We start from the raw sequence: 14,353 nt of genomic DNA, 5'->3' as shown, positions 1-14,353 counted from the left end.
ATTGTGGCATTATTATCATAGCCAAGACTTGGAAACTTCCAGACTGTTTGGAAAACACTGAAAAGGATGATGAAAACCTGCCAAAGATGATCTTCCCTTTGCTTATCCTGGCTTCTATCCCACAGGGCATTTATATTCTTTATCATAAGCCAATGTGTCCCCAATCCAAATAACCCTCCATTTATAAATGAGGAAACAGGACAGGAATGGTTAAAGGAGTATCCAGTGATCTCCCATTTCCCCAAATTTTGGACTTTACACGTACCTTAGACTTTACGTTTAATCAGTAACTACCTCTTCCCTTCCCTAGACCCAGGACAGGATGATAGACAAAGCAGACAATAGCTGAGGAAGGTTGGGACCCTAGCTTTTAATGCTAGTTCTTGGGTGGTGTGGGCTCTGAAGTCATACAGACCTGAATTTCTACCTGTGGGTCTATGAGGAAATTATATGACCCCGTCTTAATTTTTTAAGACATTAAATCAAGAAATGAGAATTTTGCTACCCAAATATATTCATATGAAGTGCCAGACCCACAGTAAGCACTCAATACATTCAACCCGTGCCTGTGGGTGTGCTCCCAAGGCCTGTGCTCCTCACCTTCTCCAGGGGCTTGAAAATGAACCCAGCAGTGGAAGCGGGGCCCTAATCATTTATTTGAATCTGGGGTAGTACATGTTTACCTTCTCCCTTGCCACTTTAGGACTTTGTACAGGTCAACATGCATTTCCAGGAAATTAGATATTTACCAGAAGTGTTTATTGATTATTACAAGGGCTACTTGGTATAACCTTGAAAAAACAAGTAGGGTTGATGTGACTCATTTTAAAATCCAACATTCATTAATGAATGCTATCCATCAGCAATATCTTTTCATTGTCATGAATTTCTTTAATTTTATGAGTCATAGTGGCCTGGAAAAAATATTCACTAGAAAAAGGTTAATTATTAATAGTAATTACTTGAAAATAATATAAGAGGATCCTTCAATTCTCTCAAATGATAGAACACCTTCAATAAAGGTTCATCTGAGATAATGAAGACTGTTAGACTCATATCTTTTCTTATTTTCTTCAGCTACATTAAATGTCAAACTCTTCAGAGAATTTTACTAGATGGAGGTAGGGAATTCTATTTATAATCTATACATCTTATGTGCCAAGAGGTAAGGTATAATGACCGCTAACATGTATCAGAAAGGCATATCTTTCTCAGTGGTCATCACTGTCAATAGATACATTGAAAATTGTTAGAAATTAAGTTGTGGAATGGACACAGAAAGAGAGCTAACATATTGAAGTAACACAGGTAGCAAGATCTCCTTCTGCTCTAGGTGAGAGACTGATCCATTTCAAACCTGTATTTGAAATTGGATAAGTGATTTTAGATAGAGGAACAGTAGTTTATAGTAGCAGGAACAGTATTATGAGCTACATTATTTAGTACCTATTATGTGCCAGGCATTGTGCTCAGTGCTTCATACATGTGCTTTCATTTAATCCTAACAACCACCGAATCTAGTGGAACTTATTTGCATTTTATAGACAGAAAAGCAGAAACTGAAGAGACCTTGTTATTTTCCCAAAGCCTCATTGAGTACAGAGCTAGAAGTTGAACTCAGAATAGCTGTTTCCTAAGCCTTAGTGAACAATAATTGTTTCTTTTTTGTGTGAGGAAGATTGGCACTGAGCTAACATCTGTTGCCAATCTTCCTCTTTTTGCTTGAGGAAGATTGGCCCTGAGCTGACATCTGTGCCAATCTGCCTCCACTTTATGTGGGACGCCGCCACAGTGTGGCTTGACAAGTGGTGTGAGGTCCACACCCGGGATCTGAACCTGCGAACCCTGGGCTGCCAAAGCAGAGTGCATGAACTTAACCACTACACCATTGGCTGGCCCAATAATGGTTTCTCTACTTAATACGGAGCTGCCAAGCTCTTTAGAAGCTATTAATATAGGAAAGAAGACATTGTTTTCAGTGGAGAATATGTATTGAGTGGAGGTGATGAAGAAGATGAAGATGATGAGCAAATCCAAGATGTGAGAGACACTGTCTTTGCCAAATTAAACCTGGCAAAATGTTAATGTTTATACTTTTGTTCTCTATGCTAAAATTTAATTTTCTTAATATTCCTTGGGTGTGTCAGTAACGTCTAATGTAAAGAGTGAAATAACCAAGTTTAATTAATTCAGAAGTGTCAACACAAATATGTGCAACTTATTTGTAGGCCAATGATAGATTTTGACTATCCAATATGGTTGAATAGAAATAGGTCAATCCATAATACAGTTAAAATACAAGTGAAGATATATTCTGGTAATTTGTTCTAATTTATGATGGTAAATAAAAATAGATCTGGAAATTTGTGAGTGAATAAATGTAGATTTCAGAATTGTAAAGGGGGATTTCATTTTGGAAAATTTCCTTTTATACAAATGAAATGTTATTTTTTTTTTCAGCCATGCAGAATATTAAAAGCCAGAATAATCTGGAGGAAAACTTAAGAGACATGTTAGTTTTATTATCAATATCCTTTTGTCTGGAATTTGAAAGCATTAATTCTTTTGGGGGTGGGACAGTGATATAAAAAGGGTGACAGATGACAGGATTTGCTTCTGTCTTTAACACTCACACAGTGTCATGTTTCAGCACTAGCATTATGGTTGCTCAGTTTCTTCAGAAATCAACTTATGAAGAAGTACAAACCGTAGTTAAGGAGCTGGTAGATCTCACAGAGAAGTGCAAGAGCCTCCAGCCACGTGAGTCATCTTCAGAATGCTTTCACCAGTTGGTAGGTGAATCATGTTCTGCCTTTTCCTCTCTCTCTCTCTCTCTCTTTTTTTTTTTTTTTGGTAAGGAAGATTAGCCCTGAGCTAATATCTGCACCAATCTTCCTCCAGTTTTTATATGTGGGATGCCTCCACAGCATGACTGACAAATGGAGTAGGTCCCTGCCGGGATCTGAACTCACAAACCTGGGTCACTGAAGCAGAGTGTGCAGAACTTTAATCACTCAGCTGCGGGCTGGCCCCTTCCTCTATTTTTTAAGAAAGGAAATTACAACCAAAAGATGTTGTTACGAGGGGAAATGGTTGAATAATTAAGCAGAGGATTTTAAGGTAGCAATATGTACATGAGTCACTCTCAAGCTATAATCTTTGTAGGTTTATAAACCTACAGTTAATCAGTTCATCCCTGGGAGACCAGACTTTCAGAACCAAACACTCAAGAGAATGAATTATAACCTAGAATGCCAATTTGTTCATTTAAGTTGTCTGCTCTGCCTCTGTCACTAGAATACTATTGTCTGACATCTTCATATAAAGTTTCCTGGGAAATTAAAGTACTAATTTGAAAAGGTTTCTAAGAGAATATGAAAAAGAAGAAAGGAGTGAATATTATTATAGGCTCTTTTTCCCAGTTAGTGGAAAATCTTGGGAGTTACTGTTGTCTCTTATAAAGTATGTCTGTTCCGTGATTAGCAAATTCTTGATAAACACTAACATATTCTTACAACTTACATATTTTGGGATGAATTATTCTCATGCCAAACAACTGAAAATACAAATGAGTAGTTTTCTTCTTTATTTATAGATTTTTTTACTCCATCTTCTTGGGGCTAAAACCTACCTGTCTTTTACTAGACTTTTAGTAGACAGAAAAATCATCAGTCTAATTAGAAACACATTTTAAATGAAGTACTTTTGCCAATAGCTATTCTCACTTATTTATAGTGATTCCTTCATATTTCCACTTCAAAAGATGACCTTTTTCTGCCCTTATCCCCCAAATCTGGAAACATGTGTCATTCGAAGTTTACAGCATCCCACACATTTACTGCCACTCAAAGGTATTTGAAAACTGGATTATTACATTTCCGTTTGACTATTTGACACTGAATACACGTTGTCTCAGAGTTCTATTATTAAAATAAGTTCCCATGGTAACCAAACCAAAAACAATTTGGAAGCAAGGAAAACAAATTACCATCTAATTCTTGGTGGATGGTTCTCATTAAAAATACCTTGATTTCTTTAGGCCCTGGACATGTTGGTTTATGTTTTATTTTAATACCTCTCAACTGTATGGAAATGAAGCAATTGCATAGGAAAGAGGAGAATGATAAATTCCATTGGGTCAATGTGCAGCATGTGGGAATGTAGACTTAAAAACCAAAAAGGTTTCTGCTCAAAAAAGCTATGTCCAGGGACATACAAAGTTATTATGCACTCAGTTGACTTTTCTTAATAAAAATTCCTTAACTTTCCTGTGGCTAGGAATGTAGGCCAACATGCTTTCCCTCTGAGTTCTTATTTCCTCCTACAGATGACTACCTTCCTAGAGAATATTTGTAAAAACCAAGGAATGGCTGACAAACATATGTTTTCTGATTGTTGCAATGTAAATAACACAGAAAGACAAAAGTGCTTCCTGTTGTACAAAAAAGATGATGCAGGTTACAGTGATATGTTCCAAATTCCAAATCCTGAGCAGATCTGTGAGATGGACAAAGAGAATCGAATGCCAGTGAAGGAGAGGTAAGCCGTTTCTCCTTGCCGTTGTCTCTGAAGAAGAATATTTTCCAAATTTGAAGACAGATCTTTTTTATGTGGGAGCCTCTAAAAACACAATGCTTTAGTATATGGAATTAAAGTGAAAATTTGAACGAAAATATGTAATTTTTCCCTCAGAATGACAATTATGATCTTAGAGAACCCAACAGGAAATGTCTGGGCTATGAAACATTGAAAATGACTAAGACCTGTAGAGGTCTCATCTCCTTAGAGGTTAGATTAGTCAGACCAGCGGCAAATGATTGAAAGGTGCTGTCAAGAAGGCAAAGTGTACCAAACAGAGTACTGGGGACAGAGAGTAACTAATAGCTCTGGCAAGGGGCTGTCATTAGGGAGGTTCATCAAGGAATAGCTGGAGGGGTGTCTGATGGCATGGGGATAGTCTGTCATTGTGAACCTAGGAATAAGTGGCAATTGTAGGTTAGACAGAGATGAGTTTTCTACTCAAGATTTCTGATTCTATAGTGCCCACCTGGCGTGGATAGCACTATGGCAAATGGGTAGGCAAGCTCACGTTTTCGTTTCTTAGTTAGTATAGAAGTCTATTTGTTGAGAGTGGGATGCGAGCACATGGCTGGGGTTTAGAGGCAGGAAACTAATACCTAGAGAGATAGAAATGACAAGAGAAATCCAAGTCTTCAGTTCTCAAGGAATGCAGTTCTTGCCATCTTACTGAGAACAGGCTCAGACAGGAGGAATATGGCAAAGATCTAACTGCTGGATCTGGAGTGCAAGGAGCATGGTGGTCATTTGAGTTCAGATTTTAGACACGAAACTCTAGACCAGAGACGAATGAGCAGACAGGGTGTCTTGATGCTGAATAACATAAACTCCTTTAATTCACCCACGCAGGGGCAGAATTGCCCCAGTAATTACTGAGCCTTCAAGAAGGAATTAAGCGGCCCAGCCACTGAGGGAGAAAGTACTAAGGGACAGGGAATTTGGCAGGCTCCAACTTGTCCGACGTTAGTGGCAACTGTATGGGAACCAAAATATGAGCTTGGCTACCTATTTACTGTAGTGCTATCCACTCTAGGTGAGAATTCTAGAGCCAGGTTTGGGTTGAACACTCAGAGATTACAAAATCTAATCAATAGTCAAGCAGTGAATCTAATCTCTTCTTGAACATTTACAATGAAGTCAGTATTAAGGATTTATTTTACATGCTAATTTTAACTTATGTGCATGCAACTATAAATATTAAAAGGAAAAATAATTTTCTGACTATTTGCCTTATAATTATAAGCCAACAACTTGATTCACTTCTGAGGAAAGCGTAACTCTTAATATCAAAGCTCGAGGAAAAGTCAGGTATTTTGGACTTATCAAAAGATGGCATAGTATATAGATGCAAAACCATAGTCACTGTGCCTTTGGATTCTCTAAGGAATTTTCAATAACAGTTTTGATCATTGTAAGACTTTAGTATCCAACTTCCAACCAAGTGTGACCCCCTGTTACCTTACAATAGGGACATTCCATCTTTTAAATGGCTCTAATTATTAGGAAGCTTTTCTTTATACTAAGTTAAACTTTGCCTTTGGAGATTTGAAATTAGGTTGGCTCATGTTGAATACTCTCTAAGGGAACTAAGTTACTGTAGCACAAAATGAACTCTTAATTCAGCAGAGTACCCAATAGAGAGCAGAAGTATTGAACGGCTCCAGTGAAATTTCACATTGATCAAGAATTTTGCCTTCTCTTGGGAGGTAGGTGTATGTTGATAAAATCAGTCCTGCTGTTCTATTTCTACCAGTTGGGCTTGGGAAACTGATGATACAAACCTACTGACTGAACTTCCAAGGGTCAGGTTTGGGGCCCCTTGATGAGAGTGAAGAGGAGGGTTTTCTGCAAAGCGTTGATTTACATTTTCTAAGTCTTGTCCAGTTGAGAATGAATGAGGTTCAATTCTAGTATTTGACCTACTTTCCCCACTCCATGGCTTGTAGATGACTTTTCCTTTTATAGGTTTTTAAAAAACAAAAGTAATAATCTCAGGATAGGCTAAATTTCACTGTGGTAGCAAATTACCTCCAATTTTTGGCAGCTTAATACAACAAAAGTTTTATTTTTCCCTCACGCTATTTGTCCAATATAGGAGGTCTGCTTATGGTAGTCACTTAGGGACCCAGGCTGACAGAGACCCGGTCTCAATACCCGCCTCCTTGATTACTGTGGTGAGGGGAGGGGATGATGGTAAATCATGCATTGCCCCTTAGGCTTCTATTTGGCAGTAACACTCATTGTTTCTACTCACGTATCAGTAAACAAAGCAAGTTACATTGTCATGGCCGCCTTGGAGGGGGTGGGAATGTGTAATCCTACCATTTGCCTGGAAGGAGAGGAGCCAGAAATATTTGGTAAACAACTCAAATGTCCATGACCTCAATCACTCACCAATGAGAAAAGATTTCTTACTTATAATCAAAAGGAAATGTTACCGCAGGATTGCTACACGTACCAGTTGTTAGATAAGGTCTCTACTGACGTTTAGTTAGTGCCTCAGGTCTCCTGCAAAATCTCTCTTCTTGCATCATGGCACCATTATTCTGTATCTGGCTCTAACCTTCAGAAAGCAGCAAGAAATACTCTTCTGACGAAGTTACATATGGATATAGTTCCTGACTCCAGAAACTCTAGCCACTTTCTTTGGTGTGATTGGGTTTTCTAGATTCTGTAGAACTGGGGTATTCCTTGGCCATTTTTCATGAGACAGAACTGTTTTTTTCAATGATTACAGGGAAGGCAGCAGTGGCAAACTTGTCCTTTGACTAGACTTCATTGGCTGCTACAATTGTACCCTCAGTTGGCATCTCAAGTAGAATGGGAGGTAGGGAAGTTGGAGGAGTAAAGATTTATGTATCATCCAAGGAAATGGGGTGGGAGGAAGGTATCAAAACATGAACCAAGTCCCTGTTCTTTATCTATCACTTCCTCTATTATCCCTTTAATGTTGAGAACCAGGGCCATTTTTCTGGTGACCTAGGCCTACTTTGTATACATTACATCCTAAACTTTCATGAGGGACAATATTGTAATAATCAGGGTAGACTAGGCTAGGCTGTGGTAAAAAGTAAATCCTAAAGCTTCAGTGACCTAATTCAGTAAAGATTTATTTGTTGTTCATATCACAGTCTAAACTGGGTGGTTCTCTTGGGTGAATTTTGAGGAGTCCTGTTCTGGGCTGAAAACCTATGGGATTTTATTTTTTTTATGTTAGGCCTGACCATAAGCAATTACAGATGACAAGTCTCACAGGGGAAAGCTGCCCTTCACACACCACAAGTGGTGCACAGCCAATGTACTGCATTCTCCTAAGGCGTCACAGTCCATGACTCAGGCCCCCTGGCTTGATAGGCTCCTACACACAGCTGCATTCCCAGCCCAGGTGCCTGCATTCGGAGGCCTCTTCAGAGGGGACCCCAGGCGGAGACCTTCCTCAGGTGCCTCTGCTAAGACTTCCTTATGGGGCGACAGAGGGAGAAACCAGAGGAGAATTTTCTGCACTCTGACTCAGTACTCAGGGTGTTCCCGCTCCCAGTCCTTTCCCCTCTCCCTCCACCTTGCCCCGGCGTCCACAAAACTGCCGGAGCCTTTCATGTGGGGCTCCCACAAGAGTGAGCCATTCCTGTGTCTGTCCACCTGATCCTCAACTGGTGCTGGTCTATAGGTGAGAATGGAAGTGGAGTGTTGGTAGTTTCTCCAGTGTAGCCACTTGCTTATACTATCCCAGTAAGTGATTAAAGTCTTGACTGGACTTTCTCTTTGGCTTTTTGTCTTATTTGGCTACTCCAACCCTTGGCAGCTTCGGTCTCTCCAGCTCTGCTTAGCTCCTGACAGTTCTCCTCCAAGGAGTAACTCGGGAATGCAAGATGTTTCCATCTTGGAGCTATACCATCTGGAGTATGTGTTTCCAAGGTCATGCAAAACAGAAAAAGAGAGAATAGGTAACTGTGCAAAGAGATTAACAGCCAAACCTGGAAGTGGTGTATAGCATGTTCATTCCTATTTCATTGGTGAGAACATGTTCCTAACCTAACTGCAAGGGAGGCTGGAAGAGTAGTCTTCCTGTGCACGCAGGAAGAGGAAATGGAAGCTGGTATTTTTATGTATGTTTGTGTGGTACTTTGAGTGAGCTTTTGCAGAGTACTATGAGGAGACATGATTATAAGTGAAGGTAGGCCTGATGTCCAGGCTCTGTAACAAGCGTGAGGAATGAATTAGAGAGGGCAACAAAGATGAGGGATTTAGTAACAACCCAAAATATTGAGTAACGCACCTTAGAGGATGATGGCATTAACTTGCTTAGTCTAGAAAGAACTTCTGGATGATCTTGAGAGACTCCTTTCCACCGAAAAATAGCTTCTAAATTTAATTCCCCTGCACTAGTTGTACCATCCTGCATTTACAATTTAGTTTAGACTGTTGAACTTTCTACCTTGCACTCCTTATATAAAAGTGAAAAGTTTTAATGACTGACTTTCTTTCCCCACTAGCCCAGAAGGTACAACTGGTCACTTCATGGGACTCAAGGAATGTCTGAGTGATCTGTCCACACTGAACGTTTGACGCATTTAAGTTCAGTGCTACCTCTTCTCCATCACCGTGAAATTCTAGAAGTTTCAGGTCTAAAAAATAAATGAATCCTAAGTTTTTAAGAAACAGTGTCAGCACATGTTCTTAAATTCCAAATTATACAACTTTGTATTTGTCCGATTACAGGTACATTTATGAAATATCTAGAAAGCATCCGTTCTTGTATGGACCCACTATTCTGACCACGTCTGCTTGCTATGAAACAGCTATTCAGTCATGTTGCCGAGAAGAAAATAAGACTCAATGCTTGCAGATGAAGGTAAAATATTCCTATATCAGCTGTTGTTTAGGGCTTTGCTGTGCGAAGCGTGGGCTGTGGGCCAGCAGCACATCCATCGCCGGCGTATGCTGTGAGAAAGGAAGAGCCTGAAACTCTTCTCTAGACCTACTACAGAAGACTGCATTTTAACAAGATACCCGGGCGATTCATATAGTCATCCAAATTTGAGAAGTACTATCTAGTATAGATAGTATTTTATAATAAATATTTAATATTCCAGTTACTATTGCTGCATAAAAACACCCCAAAATTTAGTGACTCAAAACAATAACAATCATTTTATTATCTCTCATGATTTCTGTGAGTCGGGATTTCAGGAAGAGCTCCTCCGGGCAGTTCTGGCTCATGAGCTTTCATGTGGTTATAGTCAGACAATGGCTAGATCTGGGACTCTAGGGGGGCTGAGGCGCCTGGGGGCTGGTGCAACATCTCTTTCTTCTCATATAACCTCGGGGCCTCTCCCTGTTGTCTCTCTGCCTTGGCTACTTAGGGCTTCCTCACAGCCCCGCAGCCTCAGGGCACTTGGACCTCTTACATGTGGCCAAAGACTTCAAGAATGAGTATTCTAGTGGAGAAAGCAGAAGTTGTATAAGCTTTTATAACTTCATCTCAGAAGTTACCTCTGTCATATTCTATTGGTTGAAACACCATCGAGCCTCATCAGTTTGAAGGGGACAGTGCATATACTGCACCTCTTGGGAGGATTGTTAAAGTCTCATTGTAAAAAGAGCATGGGATGGAAGATATTGTAGCCATCTTCGGAAAATACAATCTGCCACACTTACTGTTAACCATGTGGACTTTTCTCCTTTGTTGGATAGGTGTAAATCAGTAATTAGTTTCATGATAAAAGTACTTTTTATGCATGCTTATTAAAGGTTCTAAATATCAACATAAAATAACCATCTTTACTTTATTAGAGGGGGCACCAGATGGATTTTCCAAGGGTCATGCTCGATGAGCAGTCATTTGATAGTCATTGTGATGAATCCCTCAAGGCTAAATACAGTGCCACTTTTTCCTTGCTGTGTTTTTGATCTTCTCCATGAGAACTTCTCTCACCTTCCTCTAAACTCCAGTAGAATTTTACGTATTTCTCCTTTTGAGCTGTTCGTCGGCTACCTTGTGTAAGAAATTAAATAATGTATCTAAAGAGTTTCTGGCATATGCTAAGTACTCAATAATTGCCGCTATTTCATTAAAGCTGTTTATATATATTTCTTACCTCTCTCTCCACTCTTCTCCTGGTGAACCCCAATTCTTTCAGAAGCCACTTCTAAACTCCTAAGCAGGAGAGATATCTTTTTCCCTTTTGGTTTCATATAAGCTAAAAACTAAAAAGCAAGTGATTACGCAGACTTATGTCTCATTAACTGTTATTTCTGAAAAATGAGCTTTTTCCTGGAGGTAAGTTTTTTAGGTAATTTGAGCTTACTGTTTTAAGTTACAAAGTTTTCTTGATCTTAACCCTTTTCAGTGGAAGTTTTTCCTTAATGTGTAGCACGCCCCTATAATGTTATACAAAAGCAGATGTTCTCAAGTTAGCTAAGAGTTCTTTCCTCCTCCACCTCACTCTGTGGTGTTTATAGTCTTGCTGCTTCCAGGATGTCTACTCCTACCAATTCTTGCTCCTTCCTCAGAGAAAATTACCTAACCAACGGTGTAAAAATTGTGTCTGTGATCAGACATGACTTTATGAGTTAAGTTTTCAGAGGCCCTCTCATGAAAAAATAGATAAGCTTGTTTGTATTTGATTTCAAATGAATATAAAACAACAAAATAAGGATAAAAATGATAATTATATTTGTAGTTAATTATATAAGTATAATTAATTATATTTAATAACAATTATTAAGTAAAATTATCATTATTGTGCTAGTTTTGCGGTTTGAATATTGCCTTTGTATACATTTTCTAAATTGTTCTTAAAAATAGCTCTGAAAGGTGCAGTTACCCAAAGTAAAAATAATATATGGCCAATATAATGTTTTAAGTGAAAATATAGAGCTATTATAAAATTTTAAAATCTTACTTATATTTCCACCACATAGAGATATCAATTTTGGTATATTTCCTTTTAGATTTAGATGAGAGATTTAAACAGAGCTACTTCTTGTTACAAGCATACATCTTTTCACAATTAATGTGTCATTATTTACTTAACCATCACTGTGCTGTTGAGACATCTTGTCTCCAAAATTTTCCTCTTGTAACAAAACATGCACATTCTTCTTTTCGCATGGTTATATTTTCACTTATTTAGAACATTTTGTTTGCCATAGCATTTCAAAAGTACAAATCCTGGGTTAAAGAACATCAATATTTTGAGGGGGCTTAATTAATATATTGCAAAACTGAAGCATATATTTTAGATAAGCAGCAGGAGACACGTCGTAGATGGCAGGGTTAGTAACTTGGATAAAAACAAAATACAGCTGTAAGACTTTACTGAAATTTATTCTAGCGGCTCTCTCGACTTTAGTTTGCTCACTTTCTTGTTCTCATTTATATTCTAAATGTTTGAGGTTCTAGGACAAGTGATCCTTGGGCAAGTGAAATGCTATTTTATAAAAAACGAAACAAAACAACTTATCCTTTTGCATTTGACCTCTTTTACGTAAGACAACAAAAACTTTCTAATTTTGAGGAGATACACAATTTTTACTTTTCTCTCTTCTTTACTAATTCTGAAATTAACTTTTGTGGTTCCAACCGTATTTCTTTGATGAGTTGTTTTTCTAATTACAGCTGGAACCCATCAGGAAATACATTAGAAAAATATCTTTGAGGCATCACCATTTATGTGAAATTCGGACTAAATTCAACCACAAAGTAGCAAAAGCAGTGTAAGTTACCTATTTAGATTTGTGGACTTTAATGTTGTTGGACCGCCTCTTTGATTAAACCCATTTGAAAAATCATTTCTCTCCCATTTGATAATGTCTCTCAGTACAAACAAAGTTCTTTTCTCCACTCACACTTGACTTGCCTGTTCAATAGGGCTCAGAGGGCTGAGCATAGAATTGCACAATCCTCATCTCCACCCATTATTTCCTGCCTCAATTTCTTCCATCTGTTCAAATCTCTTAGTCACTTCCTCAGTGCACAAAAGATTCTGTATGTTCAGATGCAAGCACTTAATTGTTCTGCAAGGTAAAGGCTGGAGGACAAAAGGTTTTCTTTCCTCTTGGAAGATAGGAAAGCTTTTGGCTCCAATGTCATGTAGAACAGAAAAAGTGAGTGGTGTTTCTTTGCAGTGGAGATGGAGCAGTGTGCGGTGGGGAGAATTTGATGTTACTCAGCAGGCGTCTCTCCCGGTCCAGATTGTGTTTCCGTCCCAGCTGACTCCTGAACATGTGCGATTCCTTCTATCACCTTCTCCCCCAATTTAGGATGACATTGGGCTGCCTGGAAGCTCAGTTCTCCTTGCAAGGCAGGCCCACTCTCCCTATTTCCAGAGAAATTTCAGAGATGTTGCTTAGTTGTCAATTGAGACAAGGGACACCCAAGCCACCTATAATGACTGTTTTTACAATGCAGAGTTTTACCTGAGAAAGTAAGGTCAGATAAATTTTCAAGGCTTGGCAGCCTTACTTGTTGTTACTTATCTAAGTAACTCAAATTCTTTAAATGATAATTTAAATGATGAAAATGACCATATTTTACATGATTATGAATTGAATCATGTTTGTTTTGCTACTTGGATCGTTGTGTGACTCTGGGTACTATCACTGAAGAAATACAAAGCATTTATAATATATTCTCTTTACCCTACATTTGCAAATGTGTTTCTTCTCTTCTGATTAGTTAATGGACTAGAACTAATTTTAGAAAGGATTGAATTCAAATACTGTTTAAAATGTACTTCTTTTTCCTTTCAGGGAATTGGTTCTGCTGACTAAAAAACAACCGAAAGCCAATTTTTCTGAAATTGCCAAACTCACCGTGGATACTAACAATCTGCATCAGACCTGCTGTGGAGGAAATGCAGTAGCGTGTGTGCTTGGCAGGGTAAGAGCTTCTTTTCTTAAAACTCATTTCAACCTTTAAAATACATGTAATTCTTAAATAAAGGTGGGAGTGGCATATGATGAATCTAAGAAAGTAATTACCATTTCTCCATATTATCAGTACAATGGTGTTTCACCTCCTCTCTCTTCACAGGTCATGCAACAAGTTTTTCTTCCTTCTCTCCTTTCTTACTCAGCTTGTCTTACCTTACTTTACTCTTAAATTTGTAGAGCTGATCTCTAATTTACTTCCAAATTAGGATTGTATTTCATCCATCTTTGAATCTCCAACAAGTCCTGGAATTGCAGCCTATACCCCCAGGCCATGGAGAAAGAGGAAGCAATCAAGGTCAAAGATATGGTGTTAAGGGGCAAGGGGTATGGAGGCATGAACCGCGTAGAACTCACCCGTCCCACCTCCCAATGTAAAGTCTCAAAATCCTAGAGAAGGAAAAAATTGTGTCTTCAAAACTTAATAAGGCTTTACCAAACCACAAGTTAAAAGTCATGTCCCTATTCATTCTGTGGGTTTGAAATGAATAATTTTCATCATGATTTAAAAAAAAAACAGAAACAAAGAAAAACCAATACTATGATTTCCTGGAGAGATCCATGATTCTTATGGGCAGGAGGTCCCATGGCCAACCATTTTAGTCTCATCACACAACAGATTAAAGGGATGTGGGTAACAATAGCAATTAAAGTAGAAAATCATTGAGTAGAACACTTAGTCGACCCCTAGGATCCTAAGTCCACGCATCTCTACCGGAACAGAGTTGGGGTTGGACCGCAGCTTTTCCTTGGCAGTCGCTGTCCGGGGTTACAGTCACATTTCAGAAAGGCGGCAGCTACCGCTGTCAGTTCCATCCTGGAGACAGACAATATAAGGCTG

General features: G+C 38.7%; 1 protein-coding gene across 2 annotated transcripts in view; it reads left to right on the top strand.

The window, feature by feature from the left end:
- Positions 1-1,001: 1,001 nt before the first annotated feature.
- Positions 1,002-14,353, top strand: part of LOC103555080 (alpha-fetoprotein-like) — a 59,495-nt gene continuing 46,143 nt past the window's right edge. Inside the window, exons 1-7 of one of the 2 annotated variants that reach the window (XM_070614657.1) lie at positions 1,008-1,121; positions 2,461-2,512; positions 2,651-2,792; positions 4,328-4,539; positions 9,298-9,430; positions 12,200-12,297; positions 13,333-13,462. In XM_070614657.1, coding sequence (XP_070470758.1) covers positions 1,037-1,121; positions 2,461-2,512; positions 2,651-2,792; positions 4,328-4,539; positions 9,298-9,430; positions 12,200-12,297; positions 13,333-13,462 — 852 coding nt within the window. In that variant the 5' untranslated portion in view covers positions 1,008-1,036. Of the gene's footprint in view, positions 1,122-2,460; positions 2,513-2,650; positions 2,793-4,327; positions 4,540-9,297; positions 9,431-12,199; positions 12,298-13,332; positions 13,463-14,353 lie in introns of both variants that reach the window. The other variant, XM_070614659.1, reaches the window with a different exon arrangement.

This window comes from Equus przewalskii, chromosome 3, assembly GCF_037783145.1.
Source record: "Equus przewalskii isolate Varuska chromosome 3, EquPr2, whole genome shotgun sequence".
NCBI classification, from domain to species: domain Eukaryota; kingdom Metazoa; phylum Chordata; class Mammalia; order Perissodactyla; family Equidae; genus Equus; species Equus przewalskii.
Note: the sequence above shows the minus strand (reverse complement) of the source record. Positions and strands in the feature narration are given on the sequence as shown.